This window comes from Schistocerca nitens, chromosome 8, assembly GCF_023898315.1.
Source record: "Schistocerca nitens isolate TAMUIC-IGC-003100 chromosome 8, iqSchNite1.1, whole genome shotgun sequence".
In the NCBI taxonomy this organism is placed as follows: Eukaryota; Metazoa; Arthropoda; class Insecta; order Orthoptera; family Acrididae; genus Schistocerca; species Schistocerca nitens.
In genome coordinates, this window is record NC_064621.1 from 238,121,652 (window position 1) to 238,145,127 (window position 23,476).

Below are 23,476 nucleotides of genomic sequence, written 5' to 3' on the forward strand. Positions count from 1 at the left end.
CTTGGTAAGACCACAGAAAAAACCAACAGGGTAATATTTCTTGTTTAATTCTCCAAAGATGAAGTTTATTGAGATCATATATTCCTTTCTCTGAAACAAAATTTTAATAGAAAACAGTCATTATAAAGTTATTGTGAGAATGTTGTTTCATTATTTTGTTGCAGGCTACCTTCTCAATAATTTTTGAGAACACGGAGAGAAGGGAGAAGGCTCTAGTGTCAGAGGCCATGTGTTCATCTCCCCTTTTATAAATAATATGCACATTAGTAATTATCAGTGCATTCAGTCGACACTGCCCAAAGTCAGTATTTAAATCTCCTATACAGTGACATCCCATTATTTTCATCATTAGTGATTATCTAATTGCTTAACAAAGTACCAAACTTATACTGTTGGGGGCCTGTTCATTCCCAGAATTGCTGTGTTGTATGTGTACAAGTCTATTACTGAAGTAAAAACACTCAAAGAGCAGCTCAATGCAATATTCATTTGGGTCGATGGTCTCGGACTTCCTTCCACTTTTTATATACATAATCACTCCTTCTTTCCTTATATTATGCCAACCATAGTGGAATATTAACTTATACATACTTAAAAATTCTCTCAGTAATAATTTACTGCAGTCAGTATCTTTCAGCTTAATTACTACTGTGAACTTCCCAAGTAGGACAGATAACTTCTCAAAAACAGTCATTGATAATTTATTTACAGAAAAATATCTCGGGTCATGATATATAACTCCTTTTGTTAAATATTAGTTCTGACCAGTACATAAAATCTACTAATTCTGAGTTCAAGAGGGCAGTGAGTAAGTTGATAATTGCATTATTTTAGGAAACTCCTCAAATACAAACTGGAGTCATGTATACAGTGCTCATGACATGAATGAAAAGTATACATATATTAATAAAGTCCTGGTTTTATTAGATTATATTAGATTTCATTTCAAAAGATCTGTGGGAGGAGATTCTCCAGGATGTAGAGTACGTCAGAGAAACAGGATTACATAATAAATATGTATAAAGAAAAACAAACACGCTAGTGTACCTTCCTCATACCCCAAGGGAAATGATCCTCATGGATGGGGAATAAGTCAAAAATATCTTAAACATGACATGTCACAAAACATATAAATATTCAGTACGCTGTGTTGTATATGATAATTATTAGGCTATCATAGCTATACATCATCAAATAGAAATATCATTTTACAACACTTATATTACAATGATTGCTGAAGCTGTTTTCCCTTAAAAGTAACCCAGTTTAGGGCAAAGTCTACAAAGAAGCCATGGATTACTCAAGGAATGAAGGTATTTATATGATGAAAAGGAAACTGTATCTCTTTCAGAAGCAGCTCTGATGCTATAGCTAATTACAAAGCGTATGCAAAATACATTGAGGTGACAAAAGACATGGGACAGCAATGTGATATCTACACATGGTATAAAAGGGCAGTGCATTGGCAGTGCTGTCATTTGTACTCCGGGAATTCATGTCAAAAGATTTCTGATGTGATTATTGCCGCATGATAGAAATTAACATACTTTGAACGCAGAATGTTAGCTGGAGCTAGATGCATGGGACATCCCATTTCAGGAATCATACGGGTATTCAATATTCTGAGATCTACAGTGTCAATAGTGTGCCTATAATACAAATTTCAGGCATTATCTCTCACCACGGGCAACATGATGGCTGACGGCCTTCACTTAATGACCGAGTGCAAAGCATTTGCGTGGAGTTGTCAGTGTTAAGAGACAAGTAACACTGTGTGAAATAACTGCAGAAATCAATGTGGGATGTACAATGAATGTATCTGTTAGGAAAATGTGGTGACGTTTGCTGTTAATGGGTTATGACAGCAGATATCTGCTGTGAGTGCCTTTGCTAACAGCATGACATTGCCTGCAGCGTCTCTACTCGGCTCGTGACCATATCCACTGGACCCTAGAAGACTGAAAAAACCATGGCCTGCTCAGATGAGTTCCATCTTAAGTTGGTAAGAGTTGATGGTAGTGTTTGAGTGTGGTACAGACTGCAGAAATTCATGGACCCAAATTGTAAACAAGGCACTGTACAAGCTGTTGGTGGCTTATAATAGTGTAGGCTGTGTTTACATGGAATGGACTGGGTCCTCTGGTCCAACTGATTTGTAAGCAATCTCCTTTGTAGACTGATTGCACTTCCCTAATATTCTACCAATAAACCAAAGTCTACCTCCTGATTCAACCACGACTGAACCTATGTGATCATTCTACTTCATGTCCCTATAAAGTTTTACACCCAGATATTTGTATGAGTTGGCCAGTTCCAACAGTGACTCACTAAAAATTTTGATTCTGGTGTCTTAGCCATAGGATACTATGTTTTTTGGCTTTGTGAAGTACACAATTTTACATTTTTTGAACATTTAGAGCAAGTTGCCAATCTCTGCACCACATTGAAATATTATCAAGATCTGACCAAATATTTATGCAGCTTCATTATAGACAACTGCACCATCTGCAAAAAGCATAATTTTACTATTAATATTATCTGCAAGGTCATTAATATACATTATGAACAGCAAGGGTCCCAACACACTTCCCTGAGGCACACCTGAAGTTACTTCTACAGCTGAAAATGACTCTCCATCCAAGATAACATGCTGTGTCCTTTCTACCAAATAGCCTTCAATCCAGTCACAAATTTCACTTGAGACCCTGTATGATTGTACTTTTAACAATAAGTGTAGTCAAATGCATTTTGGAAATCAAGAAATACTGTATCTACCTGGTTGCCTTGATCGAAAGCTTTCAGTATGTCATGCGAGAAAAGTCTAAGCTGGGTTTCACATGATCACTGTTTTCAAAGTCTGTGCTGGTTGGCATTGAGGAGGTCATTCTGTTCAAGATACCTCATTATGTTTTAGCTCATAATATGTTCTAAGATACTACAACAAATCAATGTCAAGGATATTGCATGGTAGTTTTGTGGATCACTTTCATCACCCTTCTTGTAGACAGACATGGCATGTGCCTTTTTTCAAGAACTGGGCTTGGTTTTTTGTTCAAGGGATATACAATAAATTATAGTTAGAAGAGGAGCTAACTCAGCCACAAATTCAGTGGAGTATCTGACAGGGATTCCATCAGGGTCTGGAGTTTCGTTCAGTTTTAATGATTTCAACTGTTTCTCAAACAACTGACACTAATACTTACTTCATTAATAGTTTCAGTGGTATGAGGATTAATTGGGGCAATTCTCCAGGGTTTTCCTTTGTAAAGGAACATTTGGAAACATAGTTAAGAATTTCAGCTTTTGTTTTGCTACCCTCAATTTCAGTTCCTGTTTCATTTGTTAGGGACTGGACACTAACTTTTATGCCACTAATAGCCTTTACATATGACCAGAAATTTTTTGGGTTCTGTGAAACAACACTTGACAATATTCTGCTATGGTAGCCATTGAAGGCATCACACATTACTCTCTTGATAGCCAAATGTATTTCATTCAGCATTTTTCTATCTATAGCCCTATGCTTTGTTTTACACCTATTATGCAGCAATCTCTTTTTCTTTACAGTGACTTTATACCATGGAAGTTCCCTCCCATTATGAACTGTTCTACTGGGTCCATATCTATCCAGTTGATGGTCAACTATTCCTTTAAACTTGAGTCAGAGTTTCTCTATCTGCTTCTGCCCTGTGCTGAAAGTTTCAAATTCCTCATTGAGATATGACACTACTGATCTTTCACCTAATTTACTAAATATACATATCTTTCTGCTTGTTATTTTTAAGTTGTCCTTTATACGTAGGAAATCATTTTTGCCACAACCATGTCCTGGTCACTGATACTAGTTTTGATGTGGACATCTTCAAAGAGGTCATGTTGAACAAAAATCAAAATTGAAGTAAACACTTTAAACAAGACCCTCGTAACAAAGTAGCAGCAAACTTCCCTTTTTGAAAAGTGGAAGATCCTCTTTTCAATGGATTTCTTGGGAAGTACTACCATCAGTATGCTCTTGCAGAGCTAATGTTGCATAAAAATTATGTGTATTCAGCTTACACTGATGCATTGCACAGAATCTGAGAAGATATTTTGGAGTCTTGCATATGTATTTCTGTTGATGAAACTACTGACAGTCTTGGCTGGTATATGGCAAATCTGATTGTTGGCATTTTGGACTCAGATTTGCCATCCAGGTCTTATTTGATTTATTCAAAACAGTTCCTAAATAATAACCAGCAAACAGTTGCACATTTCATTAGTTCATTAGTGAAGGTGCTATATCCAAATGGTGTGGATGAAAACCATGTGCTTCTGGCCTTCACAGATGCCGCTGAATATATGCTTGCAGGGTTTAAACTGCTTCAAGTATTCTGCCCTTTGAAGCTGTATGTAACTTGTGTAGCATATGGTATTTAACTGTATAGAAGAGTAAGTAAGGCTAGGATTACCTAAGGTAAACAAATTAATCCCCATGGTAAAGAAAGTTTTTTTAAAGGCACCAGCAAGTATACAGGCATTCAAAGAACATCTACCAGTTGTGCCCTTGCACCTGAACCTATTGCTACCCACTGGAGCACTTGGTTAGTACCAGTGGAATACTACAGTAAGCATCTCTCAGCTGTTCAGAGTGTAGTTGTAAATCTACTGGAGGATACCTCTTCTGTAATTTCAACAAAACAATTACTCAAAGATCCCTCAATCCAATTGGACTTGGTTTATGTTAGATCCCACTACAAATTTATGACAAGAATTATTTCTAAATCAGAAAGCCCATGGAGACCTATCTATGAAAATATTGTTGGAGGATGTTAAAAAGAAAGGATCGAGTGAAGTGAGAGAAAAAGTACAAGCAAATATGCAAAATGTTTTGCAGAACAACACAGACCTGAAGGAATTGTGTGCAGCAACAAGCATACTTTGTGGAAAGTCCAGCTCCCCTGATTGCAGCTTTCCTATCCAACATGTGCCAAAAGTGAAGTACACTCCTGTCACATCCTTTGAAGTAGAACATTCTGTTTTGTCATATAAATTAATACTGATCGACAAGTACCATAGATTTTTCTGGTAAACATGGAGAAGGTTTGTTACTTACTGTGAAGCCAACTATGGCCTGATGTTTGAAAGCACTGGTTTATACACAATTTATAAAGATGCATATTATACGTATTTAAAGATATGGCTATGTGTGTGTTATACTCTAGTTTTATCTTGGAGAAAATTAAAAAGGTTTGGGATCAGTTTGAACACTAAAGTAGTGTAATGTCTACTGTGTTGTGCAACTGTGAATATTTTCTTTTCCTTGTTTTTAATGAATAATAAAAAGCTCATTTATCAACATTGTATTTTACATTATGTTCAGGTTTTCTGTGTAATGCATTCTAGGACTTATTTTGGGTTTTATATAGCGTAATTGAGGTACTGAAAGAGCCTGTTTTAGGTGCCTCAAAAGCACCTTTTCTGACCTAAAAATCCACATACTATTTACTACCATCACTAATTAAATTTACTTGTACCTTGATAATTTTATCCTCTTAGGACACCAGTCTCTGGAATATTTGTCCTGATACTTCAGGGTGTGTTATATCTATGCCATGTTTTGTATAACTTCAGTAAACATCCTGCTTCAGATGGAAATACATATGACTACCATTTAAATGTTCATGCATTACTGCATATATTAGTTAAACATGCCAATACTTGCTTACAGCTTCAGCTAGAAATATGTCAGGTAATGAGGATGCTGATCGTCTCCCAAACTTATCTCATCAGCTGTCAAGACAGCACTCAGTAGCTAGCAGTGTTGGTACAAAGTCCAGTGTTTCTGCATTTGAAGACAAGGTAAGGAATAAATACATTATATTATAATAAAATTCTGTCTCCTGTGGCAACACAGAGTAATAAATAAATAAATTTTGTGTGTATGTATTACTAATCATTGTTCTTTTGCTCATCCTATACTTCATGCAGTTCCAAATTTCTTCTGAAATACTGTAGCATAATACACCAGGAATTTAGACCTCCCCTTTATATTCAGTTCCATTCCTTTCCCCCATACCTGTGAATGTGTGTCTGCCTTCTGACATGTTACAGTGAACATTTATGTTATGAGATGATCTAGCCTCTGGCTTCCCTTCCATTCTTCCTTACCATAACATGCAAGGAAGTCTAAAAAATCACTATATCTACTCAGTAACCTGTGAGTGTTCTTGATCATAATTAATGAGTATCATTTGAGGTCCCTAACCATGGTAATGGCGTCACTACAATACTTTAAACTTCTCTGGGCCACTGTTAGGTACATCGGGCATGGATCCCATTTGGAAATGGATGAGGCCTTTCTTCTCACTATCTTTTCAATACAATAAATGATAAGAAGATTATATGTATAGAGTTTAATAATAAGAAGGATACCTGAGTCAACATCACTCATGTATCAGGGCATGGTGAAATATTTTTGACCTTGCACATAGATGGTGTTTATATTAGTATTTTTTTAGTTGTGGTACATCTTGCACGTACAATGTCAGCTTGGTTCATGGAGTGTTATTGTTTATATGGCTTTTTAAATTAACCACATTAGGTATGTATTTTTTACCTAGCTCATAGATGGTGTTTATATTAGTATTTTTTAAATTGTGGTACAACTTGCACAATGTTATAAGTCATATGTCAACTTAATTCATGGAATATTATTGTTTATATGGCTTTTTAAATTAACCATGTTATGTGTATGTATTGTACAAATAGTTAAATCTGAATACCATGTCAATAGAAATTTAGACATAGTTGGTAACGATTTTTAAGAGTATAATCCTTTATTTTACTGCCTAGAAGTGATAAGTAGGCAGTTGAATCATATTTGCATGTCCTTCTGTTGATTGATTCAACAAAACTGCAACTGTACATGAAATTATCGAGTAAGTGGACAATTTGAATTTGATTAAAGGTATACAAAACATATGATGCTAGAGGCTTATAATAGATGATGTAAAGTAGATTTTACATGAAGAATTAATCATGAGAAAACTTTTTGAAATATGGGTATCATATTAGTTAAATACTGACCAAAAGTAAAAGGAAAAATGTTTCATTGTAATGACTGAACCAATTTAAAAGAATTTAAATAATTTTGTACACTGATTTGTTACTGTTTTTGATACATGGATAAATTGCTTCTCTTCACAAACAAAATAGTAATCAAAGCAGTGGCTAACAACCAGCTAGACAGTGAACTTGATTTCACCTATAAGAAAGACTGTGCTCATCATTTTCTGGGATACAAACAGGATTATTCATCGTAATTACCTTGAAAAGAATAACACAACTCTATTGGACATACTGTTTGAAAAAAAGACCAACAGGTATACTCACGCTTAATGAACTTTGCGTCAAGCTAATGTTTTGAGCCCTCAAGCTTGTGCCAGCCACAGAGATTCCAAAATCACACTTCAGGAATGGAACATTGCGACACATTGTGACGCATTGTACCTCAGCTTTTAGACTAAATTTTGTTTGTTTTTATAACCTTCCTAGAGATCAATGCGTCATTGTGATATGGGTAACCAACTAATCATTGAACATGTGGCTGGTGTCTGACATAGACAATGGCTGACAGCATCATAGTTTGGAGATGAATGACCACATGATTCAAACAATGGAAAATCCAGGATGGACTGTAACAGTATAATGAAAACGATAGTTGCTACTCACCATATAACAGACATGCTGAGTCACAGAAAGGCACAACAAAAAGAGTGTCAGAAAGTTAGATTTTGGCCAACAAAGCCTTTGTCAAAAATAGACAAAACACACACACACACACACACACACTCATGCAAATGCAACCCAGACACACATGACCACAGCCTCTGGCAGCTGAAACCTTTCTGCCAGAGACTGTGGTCATGTGTGTGAGTTGCATTTGTGTGTGTGTGTGAACATTCCACGTGGGAAAAATATATATAAAAAACAAAGATGCTTTAACTTACCAAACGAGAAAGCGCTGGTATGTTGATAGACCCACAACACACAAATATTCAAGCTTTCGCAACCCATGGTTGCTTCATCAGGAAAGAGGGAAGGAGAGGGAAAGACGAAAGGATGTGGGTTTTAAGGGAGAGGGTAAGGAGGCATCCCAATCCCGGGAGTGGAAAGACTTACCTTAGGGGGAAAAAAGGACAGGTATACACTTGCACACACACACATCCATCCGCACATATACATACATGGGAGACATATGTAAATGCAAAGAGGTTGGGCAGAGATGTCAGTCGAGGCGGCAGTACAGAGGCAAAGATATTGTTGAATGACAGGTGAGGTACGAGGGGCGGCAACTTGTAATTAGTGGAGGTTGATGTCTGGTGGGTAATGGGAAGAGAGAATATATTGAAGGGCAAGTTCCCATCTCAGGAGTTCTGATAGGTTGGCGTCAGTGGGAAGTATCCAGATAACCCGGACAGTGTAACACTGTGCCAAGATGTGCTGGCCATACACCAAGGCATGTTTAGCCACAGGGTGATCCTCATTACCAACAAACAGCTTAGGTCTTCGTGGCAAATGAATCTGCTCCAGTCCTGAATCCCTGAACCATTACACCAATAACCTGAAAACAGCTTTTGCATCCCGCAACTACCCTCCCGACCTGGTACTGAAGCAAATAGATAGAGTCACTTCCTCATCCCCTCAAACCCAGAACCTCTCACAGAAGAAACACAAAAGTGCCCCACTTGTGACAGGATACTTTCCGGGACTGGATCAGACTCTGAATGTGGCTTTCCAGCAGGGATACGACTTCCTCAAATCCTGCCCTGAAATAAGATCCACCCTTCATGAAATCCTCCCCACTCCACCAAGAGTGTCTTTCCGCCATCCACCTAACCTTCGTAACCTCTTGGTTCATCCCTATGAAATCCCCAAACCACCTTACCTACCCTCTGGCTCCTACCCTTGTAACCGCCCCCGGTGTAAAACCTGCCCCATGCACCCTGCCACCAACACCTACTCCAGTCCTGTAACCCGGAAGGTGTACACGATCAAAGGCAGAGCCACGTGTGAAAGCACCCACATGATTTACCAACTGACATGCCTACACTGTGAAGCCTTCTATGTGGGAATGACCAGCAACAAACTGTCCATTCGCATGAATGGGCACAGGCAGACAGTGTTTGTTGATAATGGGGATCACCCTGTGGCTAAACATGCCTTAGTGCACGGCCAGCATATCTTGGCACAGTGCTACACTGTCCAGGTTATCTGAATCCTTCCCACTGATACCAATCCATCAGAACTCTGGAGACGGGAACTTGCCCTTCAATGTATTCTCTCTTCCCATTACCCACCAGGCCTCAACCTCCGCTAATTTCAAGTTGCTGCCCCTCATACCGCACCTGTCATTCAACAACATCTATGCCTCTGTACTTCCGCCTTGACCGACATCTCTGCCCATCCTCTTTGCATTTACATATGTCTGCCCATGTCTGTATATGTGTGGATGGATGTGTGTGTGTGCGAGTGTATACTTGTCCTTTTTTCCCCCTTAGGTAAGTCTTTCCACTCCCAGGATTGGGATGACTCCTTACCCTCTCACTTAAAACCCACATCCTTTTGTCTTTCCCTCTCCTGGGACCTGGATACACTGACAGAACCAGAGGTTGTACAGAGTTTCAGGGAGGGCATAAGGGAACAATTTACAGGAATGGGGGAAAGAAATACAGGAGAAGAAGAATGGGTAGCTCTAAGGAATGAAGTAGTGAAGGCAGCAGACGATCAAGTAGGTAAAAGGACAATGGCTAGTAGAAATCCTTGGGTAACAGAAAAAATATTGAATTTAATTGATGAAAGGAGAAAATATAAAAATGCAGTAAATGAAACAGGCAAAAAGAAATACAAACATCTCAAAAATGAGATCGATAGGAAGTGCAAAATGGCTAAGCAGAGATGGATAGAGGACAAATGTAAGGATGTAGAGGCTTATCTCACTAGGGGTAAGATAGATACTGCCTACAGGAAAATTAAAGAGACCTTTGGAGAAAAGAGAACCACTTGTATGTATATCAAGAGCTCAGATAGAAACCCAGTTCTAAACAAAGAAGGGAAAGCAGAAAGGCGGAAGGAGGGTCTATACAAGGGCGATGTACTTGAGGAAAATATTATGGAAATGGAAGAGGATGTAGATGAGGATGAAATGGGAGATATGATACTGCGTGAAGAGTTTGACAGAGCACTGAAAGACCTGAGTCAAAACAAGGCCCCAGGAGTAGACAACATTCCATTAGAACTACTGACAGCCTTGGGAAAGCCAGTGCTGACAAGACTCTACCATCTGGTGAGCAAGATGTATGAGACAGGCGAAATACCCTCAGACTTCAAGAAGAATATAATAATTCCAATCCCAAAGAAAGCAGGTGTTGACAGATGTGAAAATTACCAAACTATCAGTTTAATAAGCCACAGCTGCAAAATACTAACGCGAATTCTTTACAGACGAATGGAAAAACTTGTAGAAGCCGACCTCAGGGAAGATCAGTTTGGATTCCGCAGAAATGTTGGAACACGTGAGGCAATACTGACCCTATGACTTATCTTAGAAAATAGATTAAGGAAAGGCAAACCTACATTTCTAGCATTTGTAGACTTAGAGAAAGCTTTCGACATTGTTGACTGGAATACTCTCTTTTAAATTCTAAAGATGGCAGGGGTAAAATACAGGGAGTGAATGGCTATTTACAATTTGTACAGAAACCAGATGGCAGTTATAAGAGTCGAGGGGCATGAAAGGGAAGCAGCGGTTGGGAAGGGAGTGAGACAGGGTTGTAGCTTGTCCCCGATGTTATTCAATCTGTATATTGAGCAAGCAGTAAAGGAAACAAAAGAAAAATTCGGAGTAGGTATTAAAATCCATGGAGAAGAAATAAAAACGTTGAGGTTTGCCGATGACATTGTAATTCTGTCAGAGAGAGCAAAGGACTTGGAAGAGCAGCTGAACGGAATGGACAGTGTCTTGAAAGGAGGGTATAAGATGAACATCAACAAAAGCAAAACAAGGATAATGGAGTGTAGTCGAATTAAATCGGGTGAGGCTGAGTGAATTAGATTAGGAAATGAGACACTTAAAGTGGTAAAGGAGTTTTTCTATTTGGGGAGCAAAATAACTGATGATGGTCGAAGTAGAGAGGATATAAAATGTAGACTGGCAATGGCAAGCAAAGCATTTCTGAAGAAGAGAAATTTGTTAACATCGAGTATAGATTTAAGTGCCAGGAAGTCGTTTCTGAAAGTATTTGTATGGAGTGTAGCCATGTATGGAAGTGAAACATGGACGATAAATAGTTTAGACAAGAAGAGAATTGAAGCTTTTGAAATGTGGTGCTACAGATGAATGCTGAAGATTAGATGGGTAGATCACATAACTAATGAGGAGGTATTGAACAGAATTGGGGAGAAGAGGAGTTTGTGGCACAACTTGACAAGAAGAAGGGACCAGTTGGTAGGACATGTTCTGAAGAATCAAGGGATCACAAATTTAGCATTGGAGGGCAGCTTGGAGGGTAAAAATCGTAGAGGGAGATGAAGAGATGAATACACTAAGCAGATTCAGAAGGATGTAGGTTGCAGTAAGTACTGGGAGATGAAGAAGCTTGCACAGGATAGAGTAGCATGGAGAGCTACATCAAACCAGTCTCAGGACTGAAGACAACAACAACAACAACTCCTTCCCTCTTTCCTGATGAAGCAACCATGGGTTGGGAAAGTTTAAATATTTGTGTGTGTGTTTGTGTGTTTTTTATTTTATTGTGTCTATCAACATACCAGCGCTTTCTCGTTTGGTAAGTTAAAGCATTGTGTGTGTGTGTGTGTGTTTGTGTGTCTGTGTGTTTTGTCTCTGCTATTTGGTGAGTACCAACTATTCTTTTCATTTATTGATCATATGATTCATAACATCTCTTACATGGAATGGTTGGAAGATATGTTAAAATGATTGTCCATTGATTGACTACTATGAGCAAGTACGAATTAATGACTGAACACAATAAGCATTTGGTCACTGTGTCTCTCCACAATGATCTGATGACTATGCTTAATCCTAAGGCAGAAAAATCATGTGAATTATCCAGTTGGGAGGAAGTAAATTTAAAATAATTACAAAAGTTCTTAACAAGTATCACATTTCATTACAATAAAACCAATAGACAAAAATATAACTCCCAACAGAGAATTTACAAAGATTTCTGCTTGCTAAGAGAGAGAAAGACAAAGTAAGAGAGACTAACGCACACTCCTTTTCAAAAGCAAGAGAACATTTTTCCTACACTATTCTGTTTCAGCAACAGGCCATTTCAATATTACTGACCATCAGTAAATCTCTACTTACTTGTTACACAATACAATTATTATTATACACAGAGATTATTACAGACAAAACAACTGTGCAGGAGACTAGTGCTTTACAAACATTAATGAAAATATATGCTTCCTCCAATGAGGAACACTTTAGTAGTCACTAAAAAATGCTGGACTAAGCATTTTGGCATAACAGGAACTGCATCAAAGAACCTTCTTTTTTAACTAAAAACAATGTTTTGTTCTCTGTGAAAAACATTTTCACTATAAACAACTATCTTATGGAAACTCTGAAAACACTTCCCTATCCTAAGCTGCTCAACTATGTGGTCAAAAAATGGCTTTACCCAAACCATCATGCTTCTGTCAAATATGGAAGCTTGTAATTTCTATATTCAGAGCTAATGTTAATAGTATAAGACTTCAATTATGTAGTGGCATTTAAGTCAGTTCATTATATTGTTCCAGTGATTTGTATCTACTAATTACATAATAATATATGTATATGTTTCCAGGTTGATGAATCTGAAGATGATAACATATATGAAGCACCTCTGGGACGCATTCTTGCTCTAAACAAACCAGAGTGGGCTTATGTCATGATTGGATGTATAGCATCAGCCCTTGTTGGCACAAGTTTTCCAATGTTTGCAGTATTGTTCGGAGAAGTTTATGCAGTAAGTTCATAGAAGCTTTTTACACTAATTTGTTTTTGTTTGTGTAATTTTGGTTTGTTCAATGATTTGAGCTTTTCATTTTCAGATCTTGTCTCTTCCTGATTCAGATTATGTGATAGCACAAACTAAAGTGTATGCAATTTACTTTTTGGGCATTGGTGTTATTGCTGGTGTTGGCAGTTTCTTCCAGGTGAGAGAGTTTTAACAAAAAAGTAAACAGTTTTTCCTCTTGTGAATAATCAAAGGAATGAAGGGAACAAATGGCAATATGATTGTGATGTGCCTGTCTAGGCACATAAATCTTAATGCTTCAACTCTACAGTCAGTTTTATCTGTATTCCTTCCATAATATATGTTGCACCAAAGATCTTCCATTACTATATTCACCATTTTATGGTAAATTTATATGCTATCAGAACAAAGAACACATAATGCAAATGATAAAAATATTGAGCAGAAAAAACATGGGAAGACACCCACTCACCTGCAGGTGATTGATGGATGGTGCACTGACATCATAACAGCTTAGGAAATTGTGCTAGCTTTCTAGTATCCTTTTCATGCTTTCAATACACTCTTTTAGATTCATACATGGGTATCAAGATGCACAAACTTGTGGCCACATCAAAACTGTCTATATATGAATGGTTGCCTGAGGAGAAGGGCACAGGGAGACAGAAGAGTGTGGCAACTTAGAAGTGGGAACGTGTGTTGGTATTATTGACAGAGGCAACAGTATGGACACACAGAAAGAGAGAGAGAGAGAGAGAGAGAGAGAGAGAGAGAGAGAGAGAGAGAGAGAGAGAGGAAGGGAAGTACAATGTTCAGAGAGGAGAGGAATTGTTTGCAAATATCAAGAAGGGAAGGGTGAGAGTAAAGAGTTGGCAAGTAGGATGTGGGCATTTGAGGATGGGAATTAGTGGAGATTTAGGCAAGGGAGAGTGCAATTTGAAAGACGTGCTAGAGGAACAATTCTTGCCGCACAATTCAGATGAGCTTGTGTTTTGTGATAGGCTTCAAATGTTATGGATACTGAAGCTCCTGTCTAAGTCATTGACATTGGGCTGAGCAGCATTTTCAGCAACAGGGTTGCTGCATTTGTAGCTAACCACAGTTTGAAAGGAGCTACTCATGAAGGTAGAGAGATTCTTAGTTGTCGTACATAAAAAACTGCCCAAGAACTGGAGCATAGAAGGTAGATGGAGTGGCTGCTTTCATGTGCTACTGCCATTTATAGGCCAAGAATTGCTTGTGGTTGAGCTGCAGTAGGAACTGGTGTGTGTGTGTATTGGACAGGATTTACATTTGGATTGCCCAGAGGGAAATTATCACCATCACAAAGGAACATGAAGAGGGGTAGCATAAGGATATACTACGAAATTGTGATGGTGAAGTGGGTGTGACAAAACTACTCTGGGGATCATTTAATGTAGAATGGGTCACCATTGTCAAAATAGAAACACCATTGATTGTTGATTTGTTTAATACACACAGTTGGTTTATTGTGGAGCTGTAATTGAGGTAGAGATATGCACCCAGAAGGGCAGCTCATTGATTGGAGAAGGATTGGTGAAATAGATTTGAGATGTTGAGGTTCTGGAGTAAAGAGCAGAGGCTACATTTACCATTAGTCCCAATAATGATGTAAACAATGAATCTGTACCAGATTATTGGTTTCAGGTAGCATGCAAGCAATCATGATAGTTCAGCTCATTTGTTTGTAAACTTGACTTTCAAAAGAGAAATAACTATGGATAAGAATTTTGTTGGCCACAAGAATTAGAAAGAAGTTTTAGGTTTGGTGAATATTCCACACAGATAAGTTCTGGTAGATAGTGATCTATGAAAACAGCAACATGTCAGTCATGGATGTTGGCATAGTGCAGCACAGCAGCCATAGTTGCCAGCAAGGAATTTGGCAACAATGGGACAGAAACTGTAGAAAGGCATTGGAGGAAGCAATTACTGAACTGGATGTAGGAAGAGATATTGCCAATAATTGCTTGGTGAGGCTGGTCAACCAAATCAGAGGCTCTTTCAGTGGGAGTATTGTAACCAACCACGATTGTGACAATCAGAAAGAGGGTGAGTGCAGTTGGATTTTGGAGCATGAAAACAGACAAAAAAGTGGCTATAAGACATTTACTAACAGAAAAACGGTTGATAAACATGAAACATTTTTCCAACACTTTGAAATTTAGCTCCCAATATACTCACTAATTCGAGGAGTTCCTGGTTTTAATAAAAGCTATTTTCAGTTGTAATATGAGATGCACAACCATAAACCGAAACGTAAAATAACATTGAGAGGTAAATAATAATGAGGAGGATCTACCTGTTTTGAGGTCTTCCAAACAGATAGGGCCCTCTCATCCTGGGGCCATAATGACCTGCCCTTCCTTTTTAACCTTTTGCAAACAATACCTTTTTGCTCCTGAAGAAGGAACTATTAATTTTAAAAACTAAGACAGTGCTGTTTATTTTTATATGTGGCAATCAGCTGTAGTGATATTTTATCTGGTCAGCAATTCTATCTTATAATAATAAACATCAAAAAAGTCAATGACTGCATGTTATAGAATATGGTATAGTTACGTACAAAGAATAAATTGTAGAATCTCAATAGGTTACAAAAGGCTAATAAATAGATAATACAATGTCAAGTCACTTAGATCACAATGAAAACATTATATATGCATAATAAGCTTATCTTGATTGAACAAGGTTAGGTAATTTCAGTGCAACACCTGTTTCTGCTTCATACATCATCTTCAATTATTGTCCACTATGTGACTGCTAGTTGTTTTAAATAATTTTTTATATAATTCAAGTCAGCTCTATTGAAGTTAACATTCAAATGATGCACATCTATCGTTACTGGTCACATCAATGATAACCAACTTGTAGCGAGCATAAAAAATTAAGTATGAGTCTAATGCTGAGGGTTTCATTCATTAGAAATCAAGACACCACTGTTTAATGAGTCATATATCATCTTTATTACTTCCTGTCATTGTTCTGTGAATGTGACAAGTCTTAGAAATGGTGTTGTGGTTGCTTCCTGCTCATCGACTTGTTCCCTCTTACTTATGCATGCAGGAGTGTAAGGTTAGTTGTAACTTAGTATGAAATTTGAGTGCATGGACAGGGCAAAAAGACTGATTGTCTGGATCAGATGACCTGTGATAAAGCTGTGTTTCGTGAGCCTGTGGGGGGCCTGAGATGAAAATTAAGTGTTGCAGTGTATACAGTTACAACTATTCCCCATTAGAGGAAGAGTGATGTCTGGAAAAAGTTCAGTGTTATAAATAACACTTCAAATGAAAAACATATGAAGTTTGTTCAGTGGAAAACAGGGGAAAAAAAGAGAGAGAAGAAGAGGAAGAAAGATTGTATTCTTGTTTATTCCACCTCCACCATGAGGATCGATATTTACTACATCAAATGAAAACTGAGTGCTGAACATCACTGTTTTACCCCTGTAACCAAAATGAATGCAATTTGTCCGTTATTTAGGCGATGGTAACTTGTATTTGTGTAGAATTTCTGGAACTTTTTTGAAAACTGCTGTAAATTTATTTTAATAACTAATTACCATTTAGAAAATAGGCTTCATCCTCATGCCTGTTTACTTTTATTGTTGCCACAGACTCAGTTACGTGTCAAAAGTCTTTGTTTGTTGATACCATTGTTAGACATTTTTTAAACAGAGATTAAATATTAAAATAAATTTAAAGGAGTCTTCAAAAAAACTTGTATGTATATATGATGCACACAAACATATGTGTGTATGTGTATGTAATGTACATACAGATACATTTATATCTACATACATATAGGCACACATATGCGGGGGGGGGGGGGGGGGGGTGCAAAAATAATTGGAATTATTGTTATTTTGTGTTTTTATTGAACTTTACATTCACAGTACTTTAGCCCTTTCACAGTACTGTCCATGTGCATTAATGCACTTCTCCTAATCTTTTTCCACTGCTGAAAACAATTCTGGAACTCCTGTAGCAGAATACTGTTTAAAGCCTTTGGCATGTTTTCTTTGACATCATCCACGTCACTAGATGCTTTCAGAGGCTGCTTCATCCATAGGACCAAAAAAAAAAGAAAGTCAGACAGATCCAGTTTGTATGAATAGAGTGGATGAGGCACAAGCACCAAGTTGTTTTTAGCCATAAACTATTGGATCATCAGAGCTGTGAGGGCTGGAACATTGTCTTGGTGGAGCAACCAGTTCCATTTCTCCACAAATCTGGCTGTTTTCATTGCTTACTCCTCCATAATCTTTGTAATACATCCAGACAAAAATGTTGGTTTACTGTTTGTCCTGGTGGAATGAACTCCTTGTGGACAATGCTATTTACATAAAAAAGGAAAACAAATCAACATTGTTTTCACATTGGATCACACTTGATATGCTTTCTTAAATCAAGGTGACTTTTGAATTTTCCACTGGCCCGATGCTTGCATTGATTCTGGGTCATATCGGTAGCACCAATTCTCACTGCCAGCCAGAATTCTTTTAAGAATAGTTGGATTTTTCTACACTTCATTCTTCGAGTTGTGGCAAATATTCACGTGGTTTTTCTCTTTGGTCATCTGTGAGCAAGTGAGGAACAGATTTTGCAGATACACATCTCATGTGCAAATCTTTGGTTAAAATTCACTGGACTGTGCACCATGACACTTTTGTTTCCTCAGAAATTTTGTCCACAGTCCTTTGATGATCTTCATCAATTGCAAGATTGATTATGGCAATGTTTCTGCCTGTCGAAGGATGACCAGGGAGCCATGTCTTCAGATGACATGATGCCAGATTTGAAATGAGACAATCATTTATAGAACTGTGATTTCCCCAAAGCATCATCATTAAAGGCTTCCCGAAACATTCCAGTAGTTGCAGTTTTCCTGAACAGAAAATTAAATTTCATACAGGCTCTTTTTTGCTCCTTCTTTTTGGTTATGCCATTAATCACAGAAAGACTGAAACATGAACACAAACAACAGACAGCAGCATGTTAATTACAGGAAGTTGCAAATAAAACTTTGAAAATGATATTAAGACCATCACAGAGAAGGTAGTACAGCACTTTGATGCAAACAGTTTGATTATAAATCTGGAAAAAAACTTTTGTAATGGATATTTTCATGACCCAGAATAGAACACCAGCTAATCCTCCTATAGAAATAAGTGGACAAAAAATTGAGAATGCAGGGAGTACAAAATTTATCAGTATATGGATTCAACAAAACAAGAAATGGGATACACACGTGGACTATGTGAACAAAAAAATTGAGCAAAACATATTTTGTAATTAAAGTAATAAGAAACTGTATATATCATGGTAATCTCAGGACCATATATTTTGCTTACATTCATTCAATATTGAAATATGGTGTAGTTTTTGGGGAAATTGTGGAGCTAGTCAGAAGTCATTTAGATTGCAGAAAAAGATATTAGATTAATGGAAGGGTTAGATCAAAGATCACCATGAAAGCCACTATTTAGGAAAAATAAAATACTATCACTTCCATATATTTATAGAGTTGAAAATGTAATTATTATAAAAGAAAAACTAAACAGCGGCAGTCCAAGCATCACCCGTAATGAATCTGTACATAGCTACCACAGAAGACAAATAAATGATGTACATGTACAACAGACAAACACAGCGCTATTACGGAAAGGCATACTCCACTCTGGCATCAAATTGCACAATGCACTACCCAAATCCACAAAAACAATAATGGACTTAAGCAAATTCAAATCAACTGTGAAGGATCACTTGGTAGAGCACTGCTTCTATACAGTAAGGGAATACCTAGAAAAATAAAACTGCTTCATGATTAAGACTGTTTTTATAAAATGTGTAGAGTAAGAAAATATTGTATAACTTTATCTTTTGTTAAAATATGTCTGAAAAAAAGAAAAAAATCAAGACATGTGCATTGTAGTTAATGAATGGTCCAATATCTTTTGGACACTGTACAGTCCTAGATTCACAGGACCAATAAATAAATAACCACCACAAAAAAACCACTTGCTCCAACTGACACCACCTTACTGAGTGATGTGGGAGACTCCAAACTAACACCACCTAGTGACACAACATGTAACTACAAAACAACCATGCACAACAATTTGATTCTAGCTATTTTTGGGTCCTCCTTCATATGTACACATATACATTCATCCATACGTACATACATACATATACACACATAAATACATATATAAAGGGTGAACCAGAACTACACTGACAAACTTTCAAGGGTTGTTCAGGGATACCATCTGAGTATTTTAGTGTGAGATACCTATAGTCTCGGATAGCTCATTACAGAGTTATTGCATGTTTTCCCCCAAGTGGCTTTTTATTGTACTGAAAACAGTGCAAAACTGTCAACAGTATGCATTGTGCCTTGTTTCCATTCGCTTACCATACCTTCTGATGACATTAGTAGTACCCATTTTACCCTTTGCCTTCAGGCTTGCATTCAGTGCTGTTCAGTTCTATCTTCCATTTGTTTCTCCAGCAGTGGTAGTTGTACATTAACAGTGATACACAGCAGTATGGGTAGGTTTACTGATGGAGAATCGGTCGATGTGCACTTTCTGTATGGGTCCACTGAATGCACTCAACAGCTATACAATGACACTATGTTGAGTTGTTCCTGCAGCAACAAAAAACAAATCATAGTACAATGTTTCATCTGAGGGTTGTTGAATTACTCAGCATTGTGTGTTGTACTTTTTGATTTCTGCATGTTACAGTCTTCTTCACTGTTGTGGCGACTTTTTCACAGAAACAAGGGTAATTGCTATAACAGATTGACTCAGTTATATTACATTATTACTCTCTAATCAATCAGTCATGGTATTGATATGTATTAATCGCCATGCTCAATGATTGTGTATGTAATGGCAATGCCACAAGTTCTCAGTTATACTTGCAGACTCATACACTCGCTCTGATTTCGACACTGGTATTGCCCACTTGTACCTGACAACAGTTTCAAGTGACAAGTTTTCAGTTAAATGGGTAACAGTGGAAACTTGAAGGTCAAATCTCTGAACACACAGAGATAGCAAGTTTAGATATGATGCCGTAAGACCCACTGGAGCTCATTTCTGACCTCTACCAACATGCAGATAATATGATACGCAGTTATGTCAAGGTATGCCAATAAGACACAAAGATTTCAAGAAATTGTTTAACAAATAACCATTCATAATCATACAGATGACTGGTTTTACAGAATTTTACTAATACTCACTGACTTATCTACATTATGCATTGGAGGTTGAACCATGACTCACTGTAGCATTGTCCACAGAGCCTATTTAAAGATTGACTTCAAAAGGTTTTTACAAAACAGTAAAATACAGAGCTATTACATACCCAGTAGTAGTATAAAAGACTGGAATGAAAGGTAATGCACACACTCTTTTGTCAATAAAGTTATTTTGTTTAACTGCTGACAGTGTGTCTTTAAAATGACATAAATATCAGTTCTGTTTTTCTGGATATTCCAGAGTGTACTTTTATCACCATGTTTTACAAAGCTCATTTCATTAACTGAATTGTATTCTAGTAGACACACACATTTGCAAGTACATCAAAGTTGGAGTTACAATACAATACTAACACTGAGATTCTGAAAAGCCTACATTTTATGGTTCAAACATACAGGCATTATTATGGGACAAAACAAGAGTTTGGAATAAAAACGTCTAGAATTACACCAGTTTTGTACAAAGTAAAATGTTCTTTGTAAAGATGGAAATGAGGGCTTTCAAACAAGATATGTCACTCCTGAGCCAACTTCCATAGTTGAGTGGTCAATGTACATGGCTGCCATGCCAAGAACCAAGGTTTTATTCCCAGTACTCCCAAGGATTTTTTCTTCGTGGGAGGATTGGAACAGGTGCACTCAGTCTCATCATGCCAATTTGGGAGCTGTATTAAAATAGTACATAGAAATGTTCATTTCCATTTATTAGCAGAAGTAACTTTTGTATGTTTCTTAATAGCTAATTTTTGTGTGCTAATTGTGTAGAAATCCATTAATTGGAGCTGTTTATTTATGTACATAATGACCAATGCAAGTCATTGGTAATTGAACAGTTTATTCTTTAATTTTTGCATCTTTGTAATGACTCTATGTAACTGTTTTATGAAGTACATGTTGCTGTAACCTGTAAACTCTCAGATGACATTTAAAGTAAGATAATGTTTTGTTATCCATAGATATAGAGGAGTGGCAGACAAGCACATTGAAAAAAGAGTGATATATCATGATTTCTTCATTTTCCCTCTCTCTTATCTTTTATTTTCTTAAGGCATGTGTTGGTGAATGTAGTCTACCAGACTATTAAATGTGGCAGAACCAGTAAGCAGTGTAATTCAATGTTTTTTTTTTTTTTTTTTTTTTTTAAATAGACATTCAATGTTTTTTTTTCAGTTGATACTATAAGTATATTTTAAAATCTATTGCAGAACTACATGTTTGGAATTGCTGGAGTGAAACTTACAAGCCGTCTGCGTGTAAACACTTTTCAGTCCATGCTTAATCAGGAAATTGCTTGGTATGATGATGAGAAGAACAGAGTTGGAATTCTTTCAGCAAGGCTGTCTGGGGATGCATCTAGTGTTCAAGGAGTAAGTAAAATACGTAATGTTAACTTAGAGTTTTAGAGCTATAGAGATATTTGCCAATACAGTGCCAGAAGAAGAAAAAGTTATATACACAGCTGTGTAGCTGATGTAACTTTGACACAAAATAGTAGTGAAATACACAGCTATGCAACTCTCTAAGATTTTATTAATGGAAAGAAAATGTCAATCATACAGAAGTAGTTGTTTTTTAACAGAAATTATAGGTTTTCCTCCTTGCAGATTTCTTCTGTATCACAGAGGGATTCTTGAATAGACATAAAGTAAATGATTATGAACTTTTAATAATGAACATGCAGCCATTGTTTAAAGAAGTACGTGAAATATTTGTTCACCAAATAGCAGAAGCATAGAATTGTTATCAGGCACACACAAAAAAAGAATGAAAATTACTAGCTTTCAGAATAACTCCTCCTCCACACACACACACACACACACACACACACACACAACACAACACAACACTTGCCCCTACATTGTGCTGGCACAGTTTAGGGGCACAGGTGTCTGTGTGTATATGCATTTTTACTAAAATTTAAAAAAAAAAGAAAAAAGAGCAAAATCTTGTGCAATTTTCTGATTTTTTTGTCTGAGGTGATTGGTTGAGTGTCCTCACCTCTCTCTAATTTATCACCATCCTGGAATTCCTAATGTCATGCTCCAGTAAACTGAAATCTTTTATTAGCAAGACTGATGAAATGTGTCTTCAGAATACACACACAAATAAAACCATGCAGAGAGTGACTGCAGGTAAAGGTGTTTGAAATAACATACATGTCATTTCTTTCTGCCCCTCAACTTCTGTTATTTCATTTCCTACTATGAGTACTCACATAGTGCATTAATTATTTTAGGCTCTTGGTATCCCAAGAATCTGTTATATCAAATATGCATCTAACTACCTGAAATATTATCAGCAGCAAGGTGCATTTGTCTGACACTGTTCAAATAAATAGAACAACTTGGAATTTACTTCTTTCCATAAAATTAGTTTTGTCTCATTATAAGCATATTATACACAGCAGTTAATTAATGCACAACTAATCTAGAATACTGGCCCCACATTAAAAATATCATTTCAGATCTGCTCAATGATACTATTAATTGTCTTGAGAAGATAAAAAAAAACCCTATACCTATCTTTCAGAACTGTTAGTTACTTCCTTAGGGAAGACAGAGGCCTAGGCTAAGCAAGGTTGGGAAAGAGAGGTAGGTCACTCTCACACCAGGTTGAGGTAGGAGGTGTGGGAGTGGGTTGTGTGGGTAGGGGGGCAGGGGGGGGGGGAGGCACCTGTTAAGATGAACTAACAGTATCAAAGTTGAGTATAGTCTTTAACTACTTTTGAAACCTACCTACCAGCAGTACTTGTAATTTTGCTTGTTGAAGATAAGTAATGGCTGATCATTTTGTCTCTTTGCAGTTTTACATATTTCTAAAGTGAAGTTTTCTTTTGATACACTTATAATTCAACCATCAAATACACCCTAACAAACAAACATGAAATACTTCAAAGTACAAAACAGCATCAGTCAGCAACATCAAAAGGAGCACAAATAGAAAGAAAACTGACACAGGCTTTACAAAGAATACAATCAGTTCCCCACTACTTAGCAAAAGATTTTTTATTTCACAGTCAAATGAAGAAAAGCAGAACAATATAAAGAATAATTAGTACAGTGTGGTCACGTGTCAGACTCCAATTACAACAGATTTTCTACAACACAGGAGTCATCGAACTGAAAATAACTTTGAAGACATGAACAAAAAAATTC

General features: G+C 37.0%; 1 protein-coding gene across 4 annotated transcripts in view; it reads left to right on the top strand.

Annotated features, from left to right (window-relative positions):
- LOC126199000 (multidrug resistance protein homolog 49-like) overlaps nucleotides 1-23,476 on the top strand; it is a 368,814-nt gene that overhangs the window by 256,724 nt on the left and 88,614 nt on the right. For all 4 annotated transcript variants that reach the window (XM_049935679.1, XM_049935676.1, XM_049935680.1 and 1 more), the window contains exons 14-17: nucleotides 5,708-5,838; nucleotides 12,855-13,016; nucleotides 13,102-13,206; nucleotides 21,527-21,688. In XM_049935679.1, coding sequence (XP_049791636.1) covers nucleotides 5,708-5,838; nucleotides 12,855-13,016; nucleotides 13,102-13,206; nucleotides 21,527-21,688 — 560 coding nt within the window. The remainder of the gene's footprint in view (nucleotides 1-5,707; nucleotides 5,839-12,854; nucleotides 13,017-13,101; nucleotides 13,207-21,526; nucleotides 21,689-23,476) is intronic.